The 12,237-nt window shown below is 40.4% G+C and overlaps 1 protein-coding gene across 2 annotated transcripts in view; it reads right to left on the bottom strand.

Moving 5' to 3' along the window:
* The window catches only part of SENP6 (SUMO specific peptidase 6), a 64,265-nt gene that overhangs the window by 38,538 nt on the left and 13,490 nt on the right, over positions 1-12,237 (bottom strand). The window contains exons 4-6 of one of the 2 annotated variants that reach the window (XM_048495687.1): positions 9,562-9,704; positions 7,755-7,856; positions 1,491-1,511 (exon numbers count right to left, since the gene is read on the bottom strand). In XM_048495687.1, the coding sequence (XP_048351644.1) occupies positions 1,491-1,511; positions 7,755-7,856; positions 9,562-9,704 (266 nt within the window). The remainder of the gene's footprint in view (positions 1-1,490; positions 1,512-7,754; positions 7,857-9,561; positions 9,705-12,237) is intronic. The other variant, XM_048495696.1, reaches the window with a different exon arrangement.

Here is a 12,237-nt window from a genome sequence, read left to right on the forward strand (position 1 = left end):
AACTGTAGCTGATTTAATAAGTTAACAAACCAAGTAAATTATAATTATTTTATTATTAGTATACCTTCATACACAGTTCTGCTCTATGCCATGAACTCTGGAGCACCTTATCAACTCACAGATTTTAAATTTGGATCGTTATCCAAATTCAGAGGTTTTTATACTGCAGTATGCATTCTACTTTGGGTGAGTAAAATTTCCATTAAAAAATATATATCAATATCTATGAAACTGTGCAAGCTTTTTACTAATACCATTTTAGTTTATACTATTATAGCTTGTCAATAATACATACTAAAAAAAGCAACTGGATTAACATATAAAACGTAAAGTACCAAATACATGTATTCAAAAGTTCCCTCTGAACTCTTCCCAGTTACAAGCTGACTGTTTTTTCAATAAGAAGCAATCTTTATCTTGTTTCTAAAACATAATTGGTTAGGCCTGCTCAGAAGCGTAGCTGGGCGAAACTGCGCCTGGTGCGCATTGTATATCTCCCCCCCATGGCCCCCCCACGGCGCCCCCTCCTTCCCCTAGTTCCTTTCCTTTTTCTAGAACTTTTTCAGGCTGCAAAAGGCCTGTTCACAGTAAAAACGCCTGATGGAAACTATACTTCCCAGGAGACCTTGTGAGCCCCAAGGTCTTCTGGGAACTGTAGTGCCTCAGGCTGTTTTTACTGCGAACAGGCCTTTTGCAGCCTGAAAAAGTTCTAGAAAAAGAAAAGGAACTAAAGTAAGCGTGGGAAGGGGGCAAGGGGGCGCCACGGGGGGGAGGGGGAGGGGCCTGGGGCTATTTTCTGCGGCCCCCCAGGCATGCGCCCAGTGCACGGTGCACCCCCCACCCCCTTGTCGCTCCGCCACTGGACCTGCTCTTTTAGCTCCTCTGGTGACACCTCATCCTCCCCAAGAGTATTTCTTGTTGATATGAACTAACAGGAGGAAAAAGTATTCCCTTAGGTAATGGAGCTCACGAAGTTAGAGAAGCACCAAAGTTTAAGAATAATTCTGATAGATAATTGCAGCCCTCCCCACAAAAACAGATGAGAATACTATCAGAGTTACCATCTGCCAACAAGAGAGGCAATTTTATCAATTAAATGTGCCCCTCTAGAGGCACCACTGTTAATAAACCCCAGCTAGAACTTAGCTAGGGGAAAGACTACAAGAAGTAAAGAACTACCATATTCTTTCCCTCCTTACAGATTTTCCTGTTTTCTCCAAGTTTGACTTCATTTTTGACTAGTTAAACTAGATAAGTACCAACCAGGGCAAATGTTTTTCTTCTTCTACAACCACTCAGGGTACACTTGTACTCTGCATGCCTGTATGTAAGAATCAAGGCAACTCTGCAATATTTCAGTCTAAGCTAAAAATATATCCAAGTAACTCCAACACAAAAACTGACAACTAGACTTTCCTAGAACATGTAAATCCATTGTTTCAATAACACATTTCTTATTACAGTGCTTATTTTACCATTATTGAGCTTACCTTTCTTTTCGATCCAGATTGCTTAAAATATGAAAGAGAAAAATATAATAAGATACAAAGCCCTTCACATGTAGAACATTAATAGAGCTTTAGAAAAAGTTCCGGATATTTAAACTCCACATTTACTTCTTGAAATAGTATTTAAATCCAAACTGAACTCATCACAAGCAGCTCTAAATACTTTTTATGTTTAAAATTAATACCCGAATCCCTTCCTCACAAAAAGAAAGGAAATCTTTGCTTATTTTTGGCTAATAAATGCCCATATCTCCCTAAATCTATCCTCAGTTATTAACTTGATGCTGTGTTGAAGACATGTCAGAAGAAACAGACAAAATGCCAGTGCACTACAGGTGTTAACATTTTTTTAAAAAAAATATGGCATGCATAGCTTAGTATTATTTTATAGACAATAGTCTCTACAGCTAAAAAAACTGCATAAATTAAACATTAAAATAGTAACACGGCACTAAGCAAGAATGGGAACAACAGTAGGAACAGGCATAGAAACAGGAAAGTGAAAATGGGTTGCGCACTGTTCTTGCTACCATCCAGCCTTGCAGTGTAAAGAGAAATGCTAAACAGGTTTGCTCAGAATCTGACTCAGATCTATTCGATGGAACTTCCTCTGAGGAAAGCCGCCAGGAAAGAGGATGACAGTGTTGGGGCTCCCTCCTCCCCTGCTCAACATAACCCTACAACCTCCAGCAAGTTTTAGCACCATTTCACTTCCCCAGATCCCTTTTGTATCTTTTTTGTCCTCGGTTTTGTTTTCTTTCTGTTTATTACAAGTCTTTATACCAAAAAGTTTTAGAATTGTATTTTTTTTAAAGTAATTTTTTACTTTCAAAAATAATTTAAAAATGCAATTTACATTTAAGCTATACATGCTGAAGAAGCATATCCTTGAAGCTGAGACCATGCCTTTCTACTATCCCGGTCTATGCCTTCAGATCCACTTTTAATCCCAGTCTGCAACTACTAGGTTCATCTCTGTTTTTTTGCAGCCTGAAAACACTCCAATGATAGCATAACATATCTGGATTAGGGTGTAACCACAGAATGGAGCTGCAAAACCAAAATTCAATGTACACTTGAGGATTTCTCCTCAAGCAAAATATTTGAGGAATTTCAATAGAAGTCAAAAAAGTTCTCAAGAACCTTCTACATACCCCAGTCATAATTCACCAAATGAACACTAATGATCCACTGAATGAATTTAATTATGGCTTCAGTTACACAAAATGTGAAAATATGCCTTATGGTATCAAAAAATTATATAAGTAGTACAATACTGTGATTTACAGGACTAAGAAGACATACAGGACTTCTGTGATTTACAGGACTAAGAAACTGTCTGGGATCACCTGTTCATTGTTGACATTACTTGTCAAGCTTAGAGAACAATGTCAACCTTATCAAAATAACCTGAGCTTTCTAAAAACAACTAAAAGTGCTGGTTAATATACATCATAATGTACACCGTCTTATTCTGGAATATTTGTATATACAGACTATTCGAAGACTCACTCTCTCCTTTCCCATAGTAATTTAATAATTGCTGTCTTCCAACTATAAAAAGACAGAATGTTAAAAGAAATGTATTTGGAAGGCAGGACAAAACATTCTAGAGTGCCTTCATACAGTACTAAAAAGGACATATGTTTATAAACAATTATATCATCCAAACAGTAAGAACTTTTCTTAAGAACATGGAAAATTGTTTCAGTTGGGCTTTCACTACCTAAATGATAATATGAATTGCTTTTATTAAATTCAGTCTATTAAACTAGTTAAGCCTCCACATCATTTCATAGCCCTGAAACATAATTCTAATATACAGTATCTTCCAACTGCCTTTCCTAATGAATAGACATGAACACATTCCTTAATAATGGAAGCCTTGAGCATATATTAACAAAACTATCAACAATGAATACTGTAGGATAAAAACTGTACAAAAGATTACTGAATAAAGATTAATGAAAAACGATAGGAAGCAAACAGTAGAAATAAATGGACAGTTCTCATAATGGAGGAAAGTAAGGAATTGGGTTCTATAATGACTGCTATTAATGTCGGTATTATTTCATTTGTTCATAAATGATCTGGAACTAGAAGTAAGCAGTGTCATGGCCAAGTTCACAAGTGAAACCCAATTGTTTAGGATGGTGAACACGAAGAAGAATTCCAGGAGGATATGAATAAATGGGATGAGTGGACAACAATGTGGCAAATGAAGGTTGTTGGTTGATGCAAGGTGATCACACTGGAATGAAAAATCCCAATTTCAAGTAAATGCTAATAGGGTCTGGAGCTGTTGAGACGGAGAGGGGAAAAGATCTTGGGGTTGTAGTTGAAAGCTCAATGAAAGTTACAACCCAGTGTGCAGCAGTGATAAAAAAGCCAGACTACACTGGAGATTATTAGAAAAGGGACTAAAAATAAAACGGCCATTATTACAATGCCCTCATATAGATCTACGATGTGGTCTCATTTGGAATACTGTGTGGAGTTCTGGTCACCATATCTCAAAAAGGGACATCACGGAACTGGAAAAAGTACAGAAGAGGGAAACCAAGATGATCAGGGGGCTGGAGTACCCTCCCTATGAGGAATAGCTGAAGAGTGGGAATTTTCCATTTAGAAAAGAAACAACTAAAAGGGACATGATAGATTTTTATAAAATTATGCACAGGATAGAAGGAGTTGACAAAGAGAACTTTTTCTGTCACCCCCACAATACTAGAACTTGAGAGCATCCAGTGAATGTGCTAGACCGATTCACAACCGACAAAATTCACAACCGACAAAAGGAAATATCTTTGTACACAACGAGTAATTAAAATGTGAAATTCACTGCCAGAGGCATAGACAACTAAAAGGGGAAATTAGACAGATATATGGAGGATATGTCTATCAGTGGCTACTAGTCATGATAATGAAAGGTAGCCTTCATGTTCATATGCAGTAAACCTCCAAATACTAGTGCCAGAAGAATGAAGGAACTTGTTGGCCCCTGTGGGCAACAGGATGCTGGATGATATGACATGGACCACCGGTCTGATCCAGCAGGGCTCTTCTTATGAGTTTACAGTATTATTGATGTACTAGCAGTAAAAACCATTTTATGATCATATAAAATGGGCTCTAAACAATTGTTGGTGGATGAAGGGCACCCACCAAGAGGGCTAACCCATCCTGTCTTTTCTGCCCCCTTGGCCAATCCTGGATTGGGGCTCTTAGCTATTCCACCTCCCCTGCACAGGTGATCTTAAGCCTAGGTCTCAAGCCCATGGGTCTCTCAGAACGTCCTCAGCTGGAACCAGCAGGCAAGGAGCCAGGCATTGCCCTTGCTGCTCTTCACTCTCCTTTACTCTTTCCCTCTCTGCACTATCTGAACTTGTCCTCCTGTCTCTATCACTTGCTGTCTCTCTTGCTTGTCCTTCCTCTTTGTCCCCCCCGCCCCCACCGGCATGGTTCATCCTCCCACCTTGTATCCCTGTTTGCTTCCACCCCTATCCATCTTCGCTTTTCCCCACCCTCTTCTGGGCCAAGATCTGCTTCTAGGTGCTCATTGGCTCTTGGGCTGTCTATCTGGTCAGCCTGGGCCCCTGGGCCGAGATCAAACCTGCCCCTTCAAAGAGTCTTTGTCTTGCCCTCGCCAGAGTCCTACTTCTTCTTGGGGGGAGGGGGGTAGATGGGTGGGGGACAGGTGCCAGGTCAGGCGGGAGGGTGCTTTGCCACTGCTGCCCCGCAAAGGCCCACTTTGCCACTGCTGCCCTGCCAAGCCCTTTTGGGTGGAGAGTGGGTGGGGGATTTGCCAGGCAGGAGGGCATCTTGCCACTGCTGACATGCCAGGTCCTACTTGTTCTTTGAGGGAAATAGCGAGTAAGGGGCTGGGACGCCAGGCCTTGATGGACCATGTGGCAACTGGCTGGAAGTGCGTCATCACTACGCATTCCATCCTTAGCAAATTTTCTCTTAGGATGGAGTCAGTGCAAATCAAGATTTTCAACTAGGCCTCCTTTTTCATGTGATATTTGGAAACCATTAAAAAGCATTTCAACTTTAGTGGAAAAGAAACCTCAGAACTATTTCCAAGGCCATGGCTGACCCTAGAAAACAAGGCAAGAAGCAAGACTACAACTAAAAAAGAGGATCAAAAGTCTTCAGTTTCTGGCTGAGGACAGGGTTTGAAAGATCAGGATCCAGTTCAACACTGTATCATGCACTATTCAGGATTTAGTCACAGGAATTAAAGGCACGAAAACTGCCTGGCCATGGCAGTGACCGCAAGTCTGACCAGGGTTCCTCCTGCTGTCTCCCAATTGCGCCTTGTGCCATCTCCCAGCAAACCAAGGCTTTCCCGCCACCCACCTGCGGCTGGGGAAAAAAGCACCAACCACATACAAGGATAGCAATGCTCCATGCCACTCCAGCAATTCCTGGAGAAATTCAAACATTCTCCTAGATTTCTCTACAGGGTTAAACTTCATTAGAGAGTATGTATAAAGCCACAACAATGCACAATTCCATCAAGTAGTAACTGAACTACAGGTAACAAAATGGGACATAAAGGAGAAAAAGGCAACAAGAGTAAGGGCGTCAAGAACCTAGCACAGTCTAATTGTAATCAGTTGAACTGCCACCTAATTTTCCAGAGTATTTTATTCTCCAACTAACTTCCAATCTGGCCAATTTGATTGGGAAAATGACTGTTGCTGCCTTCGCTTTACAATTCTGAGCTCTTGGGACTGGCAAATTTATGTTTACTGAACCCAAAGTACTTCTACAACACTGAAAACAGGACTAGCACATCTATTCTGACAACTTAAATTACTTTCTACCCTACAAAAGAGATAAGCATCTCTTCAACAGTGTAACACTTTCTGTTACCACAGCATACTAAGCTTTTAATTCAATCCCACATATAATAGAAAGGAATTTTCCTTCAGGGAGTTATTCTGACAAATTATCCTTCTGTTTCAATATACTGAAATTAACCCTTTACTTCCATATTAGTTTTGTCCATTTTTCTCATTATTATGTCACTGGAGTTCATGTAACCAGAATGAAGCGCAACATGCCACTTATTAGTTTTGAAATATGTGCACAGTAAAAGACAGCTGAAAAACAGAATAGCCCAGTTTCTGCAATGTGTAAAATTGTATAACCAAACTTCCTACCACACAAAAGTTCAGTTTTATGCTCTTAAGGCAGATGATGAACCGGTGTCTCCCAATATTATTAGTAATATTTTCTACCCAAACATCTTTCTTTGGAAAGATCTTATTTTCTGGTAGCCATTTTTCTCTTCCAAAATAACAAATGAAAATCAGCCCATGCAATCAATTGTTATCGCTACTGCCTCCTATGGTTCCTGTTTACGGCAGTCTGATTTCATTATTCCATTCCTCCATGTTTTTCTTATCCAAAAAGATTTAAATAGTTTCCTGTCAAAGATTTTGAAAACTAGAGAGAGTTGAGACAGGTAGTAGAGAATTTTTTTTGCACTGGGGAAAAAGCAGCGCTTTTGAGAGGATATACTTGAACGACTTCTCTCTTAAAGGCCCAGGGTAATCAGCACTCACCAATTATCACTAGAAGGCCTGGCAGACACCTCCCACCCACCCTCGCCTTCCCTTCCTGCAGCAAAGGTAAGTGCCCTGAGAGGGGATGGACACTAACACTTAAGCCTATTGAAGGGGTGGGGATGCTTGCTAGAGCCAATTGCATCTTCCCCACCCAACCAACCACCCCCACAATGGTCTTTTGCTGCTAGTTAATTATATTTCTACATGTATTTAATAGAAAGGACATTTCAAGAGCAGGGGCACCCAAACTTTTTGAATGGAGAATCACACATTTTGAATGGAGAATCACACATCTGTGGTCCAGGTCAAGTTTGGCCCATTACTGCTGTGATGCAAGCAGGCTGTAATACTGGGGAGGATCAATACCTGTTGCTTTTACCTTATTCTCTAGCCTTATCCTTGGAAGGACAGGATTCTATTTAAAAGATCACTTACTCTTGAAAAGCACTGTCAACCAAATCACCAGAAATTCCATTTTTAAAAGGATGTGAGAGAAACCATAGTAAGTTATTTTGTATATAAATTTATGAGAGACACCGTTTTGCATGTAAATTTATTATAAAACAAGTTGCTAAAATGATTTAAAGTTTTTGCTGCACAGGACACACCAAGACTATAGAAATACTTTTTAAGAAGAGAAAATCTTAATTGGTAATTTACATTTTACCTTTGTGCTGCTGTTTTCACTACAGGTGTTTGTGCATGAGCATGCTGAAAAATTCTACCGTGTACTACAGTCCCAGGGCAAGATATAGTCTGAGCATTTTCACTGCAAACAAATAAAAATGGGATAGGAAAAGTGTTACTATTCACATCGAGGAAAAAATGATAAAAGTACTCTTCATTCTTCAAAGTAACAGCTGAACAGGAGCTTCAAATATGTCACCAAAATATCACTGACATTTCTACCTAGCCAGCAGTAGCCCAATCATCATCTGTGGGCAGAAAAATCAATGAGATGAATCGATCAAGCAAGCATAAGAGCTCACCAGAACAAACTGATAAGAGAGGATTTTTAACTATCTTACTGTTACCCAAGTCATCAGTCATTCCTGAGGATCAGAAAAGCATATCAAGCAAAACCACGTATAAAAAGGGGAATCAAGCAAAATCACTTTTTCCCTTCAACAAATGCCAAGCTGCTTAAGGAAGGGGAAACATCCTTTCAATTAACTCCTGTGAGCTCTTCCTCTAGTTGGATCCAACCCAATTTAACCGTTGTATCTAGTACCGTTATCTTGTTACTCCCTGGTGCATGTGTTCTATTAAGAAGTTCTGTATCAATATCTATAGTCAACCCTCTGCATTTTAATATTATCAACATATCTAATTCTCAACATGGCCAAATCTGTGATACTGAACTCCAGAGGATGGAGCCATGAACAGACAAAACACCTTTCTATATACCTTGGAAAAGCTCCAGGTTTGCAGAAAGATCTTAAATCTAAAAAACAAACAATTGTGGGATTAAAAAAACCCTAAATAATATTCTCAGTGGCTATTGGTAGGCAACTGCAACTGTACAGTCAACCTTCAAGTCTTGGTTTCAGTCAGTAAAAGGCGGGGGAGGGACAGGGACCTTTCCAAGGTATGTTTGCCTTTTGAGGGAGGGCACAAGGGAGCAAGACCTTGCAAACAACATACTGGGCAATCTGATGGCCCGTGTCTTGCATGACTCAACCAGGACAGGCTGCTCACTACAGTTCAACAGCAGCTACCCACAAAAGACAGTTTAGCACAGTGATTAGTTTCAAAAGATGATCTGGGATACTTAGACTCATATTCTACCCTGCCATGGAAGCTTCCTGGGTGACCTTGGGCCAGTCATACATTCTCAGCCTAACCTACCTCACAGGTTTGTTGTGAGGCTAAAATGGAGGAGAGGACAATGCTATAAAATGCTTTGTGGAGAATGGAGTATAAATTTAAATAATAAATATTGGTGAAGGAGTGTAATAAAAGTCATTCCGTTAATGGGTGGATAGGTTTGATAGAACAGTACATATTGAACATATTTTTCTTTTCTTTTTTCAAAATTTGTTTTTCTCCAAAAAAGGGGGAAAGCCTTTTTTCTGTTTCTTCAAAATTTCTTAAAATTTTTCCTCTTTAACTCTATTCTTCATGCATGACTGAAGAAAATGGTGTTAGAAAGAGCCTCAATCAATACTTTTTCCTAATAACACAGATGTTTGCTGATCACTCTGATGGACTTGGAGGCCATGAATATGCTGCTGAAAACTGCCAGTCTGGTCTCAGGTGGTCAAAATATTGTTTTAAAAAAACAGTTATGGTGAAACAAACATTTAAAACCTCCGGCCACGTTATAGCAGATCTTAGTCCATGAGACCATTTCAGTATTACAAATGATCTGTTAATCAGTACGATCAGCAAAGGGAAAACATCTCTAAAATTACCAGAAAATAATCTCAAAAAGATACATTCAGCAATTTTTACTGCATCTGGAAGCAAAGCACCTCAGTTTCTTGCTGCTCCCCAACATGTTGAGACCAATTGCATTTCCTTTAAAAATTCTAGGACCTTCAACTTTGCCTCTTCGAGTATATGTTCTTATGTGATCTCCTCTGGTCCCAATAGTTCCTGGGCGACAACGTAATGACTGCAATGAAATAATTACAATTGTAAAATGAATCCATGGTACTTCATTATATATCTATTAATGACTCAAGCATTACAAGTCTCAATTCAGTTTTCAATGCGATGAGCTTTAGTGTCACCAAAAGGAGAGGCACTGGCACAACAAACTGGCCAGTTATTGGAAGTGATTTATACACCTCAAACCAAGAATTAAAATATTATATATGAACCCTTTATTTTATAAAAGGAGAACTGAAAGTTAAGAAAATCTTTCTTATATCAGGACAGTCTTTGAGCCACATGTAACAACCTTACAGTCGATAATTTTGGGCCACATGTAATAACCTTCCAGTCAATAATTCTAGCTGTCAATCTTTCAATATCCTTTCAGCAAGCCCCACCCCAAAAGAGGAAGCTAGCAATTTATAGCCCAGAAAATCCCTTTGAATATTTTGCTACTCCAGACACTTTAAGTTTTTAAAGTGAGCAGGCTTTCTAAAATTCAAGGTCAGAACTGTAATCCATAGAAGATGCAATTTAATGTCATCCTGATTTAGAGAAGAACTCATACCAAATGTCACGGGGCTGAATGGGGATAAAAATAGGGGTTTGGATCCCACAGATCAGCTGAAAGCACTGATGGCCTAGGATCTTCCCTGACCTTCCCTCCCCTCCAACCATTTCTAGCCCTAGGAAAGTTTATTCCTTAAGTCGAGGGAGTTGTGTGTGACAACAGCCATCCCAGTTGGGTTACTGTAGTGGGGAAGCGGGAGGGAATGAGATCTTCCTTCTAGCCTTGTACTACTTGTAGAAGAGAAAACTGCCCCCTTCTCTCTTTCCACTGCAGCTAGAGCACACTCCTGTGAATGAGAGCACCAGACCAAATTCACTTTAACAAAATACTCTTTGAAGCCTCTGGTCATAAAGCCAGGCAAATGTCTCACCCAGGAAAGAGAAGGTGGCTATGGACTGCACAGCATTTGGAGACAACAGGTCTGGAGATGTGACCAGATCCATGTATTTTTGTATGCTGAGTGTAAAGCACTAAAGTACATTGATCTTTGATCTCATCAAATCTCGGAAATTAAGCCAGGTCTACCCTGGTTAGTATTTGGATGGGAGACCACCAAGGAAGTCTGATATTGCTGCGCAGAGGCAGACAATGGCAAACTACCACTGTTTCACCTCTTGCCTTGGAAACCCTACGTGTTTGATCAAAACTGGATGAAACTTGATGGCCAAAGCAAAACAGAATCAAGCCCCAGGGAGCAGACTGAACCTGCCTCCTCTGACACAAGAGGAAAGGGTTAACATCAGCCTGCAGTGGAGGGGGTGGTGAGACTCTGCACTCCAATTTCAAAGAGTAATAAGTAAACCTTTCAGTAATGAGTCAACCTTTTGTCTGTTTAAGGAATTAAGACTGCATCAATTTTCCTAGCCACAGTCAGACTGCTCTCTATGATACCAGTTTCTCCTGGTTTGGTGTTCCCTTGATGCTAAACTATTAGAGCACAATAAACAAAGAAGGTGGTGTCAGCAATCACTCAGGGGCATCCCAATACTCTAAAGAGGTTTTCGGGGAACAGCAAAGGAAGCTTGGGTTGCCTTCACAACTCCACTCAGCCTCTGGACGAACCTAGGTCTCTAAGCTGCTTGCAGTGCAATGGAGAGGGGGTGAACTTCAAGGAGCTGGAAGAGAACTATCACACACAGAAGTCTCTCAATCCCAGGATTAACATTTTCTGGGACCTGGATTTCACAATCCAAACCAGTGTCTTCAGATGACAGGTTTGGAAGCCCTGGATATTTCTGCTGATGAAAGGCATTTCATCAGTAGAACACGAGTTTCTCACCTCTCTTCTCCCAGTGAAAAACAAAATATTCCGAAAAACATTATTGCTGGTGTGCGAGGGGACCCTAGGGAACAATGTGAGAGGTGCTGGCTCTAGATCATTTATAAACCTCACCCTTCTCCTGATCCAAGGTGGTGACAATAAATAACACAGAAAATATTAAATATTATTTTTAAAAAATAACACACAGTGAAAAAGCAGGTAAGGAAACTTAAACAGACTATTACAACAATTAAGCCAATATCCAAACTGCCCTTAATCTTCTTTAAAGAATGCTGCCTTGCAGCCTTTCTAGAAATCCCCAAGATGCTTGCCTCACCATTTCCAGAAGGAACAGAAGGCTGTTCCATAACAGAGGCAGCAATAGAAAATGCCAGGCTATCACCAACTGTATGTTCAAAAGCAAGATGGGCACTAAGAAAAGCTGATGTGGAAAGTAACTGCCACATGGATTCAAACTGGGAAAGTTGGTCCTCCAAGCATGTTCCCCCCCCCCCCCCCCCCGGTCATGAAGGTCTTTACAAGTAATCCCCAGCATCTTAAACTGGACCCAGATTCAAGCAGAAAACCAGCAAAGGGACTTCAAGATTCTGTAACATGGTTCCAGCAGGCAGAGCCCGCTGGCAATTGGGCCATTCCATTTTGCACTACCTGAAAGTTCCAGATAGTATTCAAGAGCAGCCCAATGCAGAGAACATCAAA

This window comes from Sphaerodactylus townsendi, linkage group LG01, assembly GCF_021028975.2.
Source record: "Sphaerodactylus townsendi isolate TG3544 linkage group LG01, MPM_Stown_v2.3, whole genome shotgun sequence".
Classification (NCBI taxonomy): Eukaryota; Metazoa; Chordata; class Lepidosauria; order Squamata; family Sphaerodactylidae; genus Sphaerodactylus; species Sphaerodactylus townsendi.